General features: G+C 50.2%; 1 protein-coding gene across 1 annotated transcript in view; it reads right to left on the bottom strand.

The window, feature by feature from the left end:
* The window catches only part of MYO5B (myosin VB), a 148,464-nt gene that overhangs the window by 112,114 nt on the left and 32,106 nt on the right, over nucleotides 1-4,244 (bottom strand). The window contains exons 3-4 of the mRNA XM_017734339.1: nucleotides 2,354-2,525; nucleotides 3-24 (exon numbers count right to left, since the gene is read on the bottom strand). Coding sequence (XP_017589828.1) covers nucleotides 3-24; nucleotides 2,354-2,525 — 194 coding nt within the window. The remainder of the gene's footprint in view (nucleotides 1-2; nucleotides 25-2,353; nucleotides 2,526-4,244) is intronic.

The raw sequence follows: 4,244 nt of genomic DNA, 5'->3' as shown, positions 1-4,244 counted from the left end.
GGTTGATGGCCACCAGCACGATACCTTAGGGCAGACAGACAGGCAGGTACGTCACAAACCAAGCAGGGGGTCGATATTTCAGGCTTTTCAGGGCTTGTGTTAGTTGCTTCAATAAGATTTTTAAAATACGATGATTGAAAGTTAACAGAAAAAGGTGAGCAGTGAATGGGGAAGGGCTCATAATTCTTATCTCAGCATCTCCTTCAAAGGCCTGTGCTTTGATAGCAAGGCAGTAAGCCCCCGTACATCTACAGAGGAGACGCACAAAACTGGTGAGAAGAGCAAAAACATATAATAATCTCCATTGTGTGAAGACAGGCTTTGCAGGAGGGGTGAGGAGAGATCAACACAGCCTGAGCCAGCACTACAGAAAAGCAATTCCTGTGCAACCAAAGCTCTGCTAGACCCAAACAAACACCCCGGGCTTTTCCCTGGCTGGAGTTGCAAGTAAAAGCTCCTAACAAAGAACGTACCCAAATCAAACTGAAATACACAAATCACGGGAAAGGAATGCCAGAGCCTGCTCTGAGGCTTTAATGTCTGTCTCCTCTCCAGCTCTGGGCACGCCGGAGGAGGCAGTGAGCTGGGAGCTAATGAGAGGCCAAGCCACGCGTGGTGCTCCCTGTGTGCTCCGGGGAGCTGCTCTGCATCCAGGTGCTGACAAAGCCTCTGAGGAGTTTCAGGTCGGGCAGGTCTCAGCTGTTCCTGTGAGGAGCTCCAGGAGCACCTGGTCGGGTGTTGTGCTCCCAGCCCAGTAGGTTCAGGGCTCAGGCATGCTCCAATTACAGGAAAACAGCAACTCTCAGCTTGTAGCAAACACCAGGAGTGCGACTTAGCCCGCCACGAAAGGCAAAGGTCGGTGACTGTCACATCACCTGTCCCTGCAGGACATTGACCCAGCTGCTTCACCCTCTGAGTCCTGCTCCTGCCTGTTTGCTTCCCGGTTCTGCTCAGGTCAGACGCTGGTTTTCCCTTACTCACCAAAACCGCAATGCAAACCAAGCCGAAGAGCTGTCCTTAACTTCAGACAAGCACCTTCCTGCCCTTCTCAGCCACTTTATAACCAAAGCACAGGGTATGCTGCACCCAGGCAGAGCTTTGTAACTAAACCTACACAGCCCAAACCCTGTATGCCCATTAATGCTGCACTTGAGATGATCATGAACCTTCACAAGAAGCTGCACTCATGAAACCTCACTGATTTTGGGTGAAAGCAGGCCTGCGGGTGACTGAAGGCACACGTGCAGCTGCAAGTTATGACAGTAGTTAATCACTGCACATCATTAAATACTGAAAGTTAACATTACAGAGGGTACGTATTTCCAGGGCACAGCTTTAAAAAGTCACCTCCTCCTGCCAAGCATTTCCTCAACAACCCTAAACTGCAACACTAAATCACAGCTGTACACACCAGCCTTAACAGGACACAGAAAACAGCTTCCCAGTGCCAGAGGGCAGGGACAGCTGGGGTATTGGGAAGGAATTCCTGGCTGTGAGGGTGGGCAGGCCCTGGCACAAGGTGCCCAGAGCAGCTGTGGCTGCCCCTGGATCCCTGGAAATGTCCAAGGCCAGGTTGGATGGGGCTTACACAGGCTGCCCAGAGAAGCTGTGGGTGCCTTATCCCTGGAAGTGTTCAAGGCTAGGTTAGAGGGGGCTTTGACCAACCTTCCTGGCAGAAGGTGTCCCCTGCCTGTGGCAGGGGGTTGGAACAAGATGATCCTTAAAACCCTTCCAACCCAAACAAGTCCAGGATTCTATGAATTGCCTTCTTTCCTTTCTTCTTAGTTTTTTAAGTTGAAACTTGTTGCTGTCCATTCACAGGTAACCGCTATCCTAAATGGCTTTGGCAAGGCATGCTCCCCAAAAATCACAAACCCAAGTTCACACCTGCCCTCCTCTTGCTCTGAATTCAGGAGTTAGATGATTCCCAAAGCCACGAAGAAAAGGAAGGAAATGGAAGTGCCAGGAGGTTTTTTGCATTTTTTCTGGAGGAAAAGCTGCTGTGGACATTACCCAGTAGGATCACTCTGTCTGGCATGCTGCTGTTCACTGATTTGCTAGGTCCTACTTTTTCCCTGTGGGGGCTGCCAAGCACAGGCAAGGCTGGCCTCAAACCCATCTGACAAAATGTTCCCACTAAGAGCAGGTGGACCATGAGCTCAGCAAGTTCACGGTTCACAGTCCTCAAAACCACCTCTGGTTTTACATCCTGTTGACACTCGTGCCGCCCTCCCATCCCAAACCCACAGTCCCTGGACTTCCCTCACGCTGCAGCCTCTGGTTTATTGTCTCAAGGGGTTTCTCTGTGGCCCCACAACCTTCCAGGAGCTGAACGTGTGGTCTGGACACTCACCACAGTAGGTGTAGATGTGGTTGGACTCGAGGAACCTGACTTTGAGGTTGTGCAGGACGGCAGGCTCGTGCAGGTAGCTCAGGGCTGTCAGGTCGTTCTGCCCCACCAGGATGTCCGGATTGCGCAGGAAGGGCAGCTCATTTCCTTGGAGGTCAATGGGATATTCGTAGAGCTGAAGAGACACACATGAGGAACAAGAGAACACACAGACAACAGCTCCTTTAATGGCTTGTAGCTTTTCCAAGCATAACTCCTGCTACTGTGAAACACTTATACACCCTGCTCTAAATTAAATTAAAAGCCCCTCGGTGATAAATGCTATAGGGACTCAGATGACAGACTGCCAGGTGACAGGTCACCCCTCTGGTAAGGGCTCTGAGCTGATCATCACATGGTCCTGGTGGACACTGATGGTCCACAAGCACCAGCCTGGGCATACCTGAGTTGTTTTCAGGCCAACCTTGGGACGAACAGCCTTTAGCCAGCTCTGAGCAGTGACAGGCACCATACAGAAACCCACAGCTTCATCTGATCTAAGCATCTTCATGCTCTTGGAAAAGCAGCCTCATTCCCAACTAGACCACGTTCTTACCATCAGAGCGATTTCTCAGCTCATTTTTAATTCAAGTTACTTTTTTACCCAAAACCTGACACCCCTTGAGGCAGAGAGGACAGAGAGAAACACGGAGCCCCTGCTGCTGAAGTGTCTGAGGAGCCAGGTTACGCTGCTGAAGTTGGCATATGGGCAGCCTTATGCTATTTTTGACTTGTCCCCAAATGAGCAACAGAGCCATCAACTAAAGAAAAACTGTTATTTTTTTTCCTTTACAGAGGAGGGGAAAAAAAATTGCCAGTGATGCTGCTTCGCTCAGGGTGCCTCAGCAAGGAGGCCTGATGCTCAGCTCCCATTGGAAGGGAGGAATTCCAGTTTCCAGTCAAAACCACAGCCCCTGCACTGGCACCGGATCACCACCCGTGCAAACAGCACAAGGAAAGCTGACCCAAGTGCAGGAGGACAGGCTCCCTCAGCATGTCTGACAACCTCAGGCTGGTTTTATCCTCCAATTCCACGTTGTCAATGCCAATTTTCAAGAGTTTGCACTCAGCCTCACATCTTAATGGCAAACACACCAGGGATGCTTTGCGATATTTGAAAGTCAGCTCTTCATCCAGAGGGAGTACTCCTGCATACAGAGCAGAGCCAGAAACCACAAAACCCATGAAAATTCACTTAAAGCACAAGGACAAAAGGCAACACTGAACAGTTGGGTAATTCATGTTGGCTGTCAGGAACAAAAGGCTTTCCACAGCTTTGAATCCCCGGAAGATACATGTGCTAGGTATCTCCAACCTGATGCACACAAGTGCAGTTCCCCTTTGCTGGAGTTTTTCAGTCCAATATGACACAGATCCAGGCAGGACTTCATACAGAAGAGCATCAAACAGGGCACCCCCAGAGACCCTGCGTCTCTTGCACAACCCCAAAATGAGATGTTCCATGTTTCACCATGACAGCAACATGCTTTTTAAGCTACTGCCTACAACACCTGGTAATCCTTTCATCTCCTTGTACTTTAATGTTGCTGATCCTGAACTCAGCTGCACAAAAAGATTAGGCCTTGCAGGACTCCTTAGCCCCTTTAGTTTCCAGGGAAATATCCAGATTAAAGAGGAAGAAAATAATTCCCGCCCAAGCACTAAAACTGCTGGAGATCTCAGCCAGGAAAGGATGGTGGGGGTTGTAGCACTCAGCAACAGGAGCAGATGTACTTTGGCAGCCTGAGCACAGGTGGAAGAAAGGAGTTTCTGTGGACAAGGTGCTGTGGGCACCCAGGCACCCATCAGTGTCCAGCCCTGGGGAACAACAGCACAAGGAACTGGAGCTGCTGCA

The sequence above is a fragment of the Corvus brachyrhynchos genome, unplaced genomic scaffold (assembly GCF_000691975.1).
Source record: "Corvus brachyrhynchos isolate BGI_N302 unplaced genomic scaffold, ASM69197v1 scaffold285, whole genome shotgun sequence".
Lineage (NCBI taxonomy): Eukaryota > Metazoa > Chordata > Aves > Passeriformes > Corvidae > Corvus > Corvus brachyrhynchos.
Note: the sequence above shows the minus strand (reverse complement) of the source record. Positions and strands in the feature narration are given on the sequence as shown.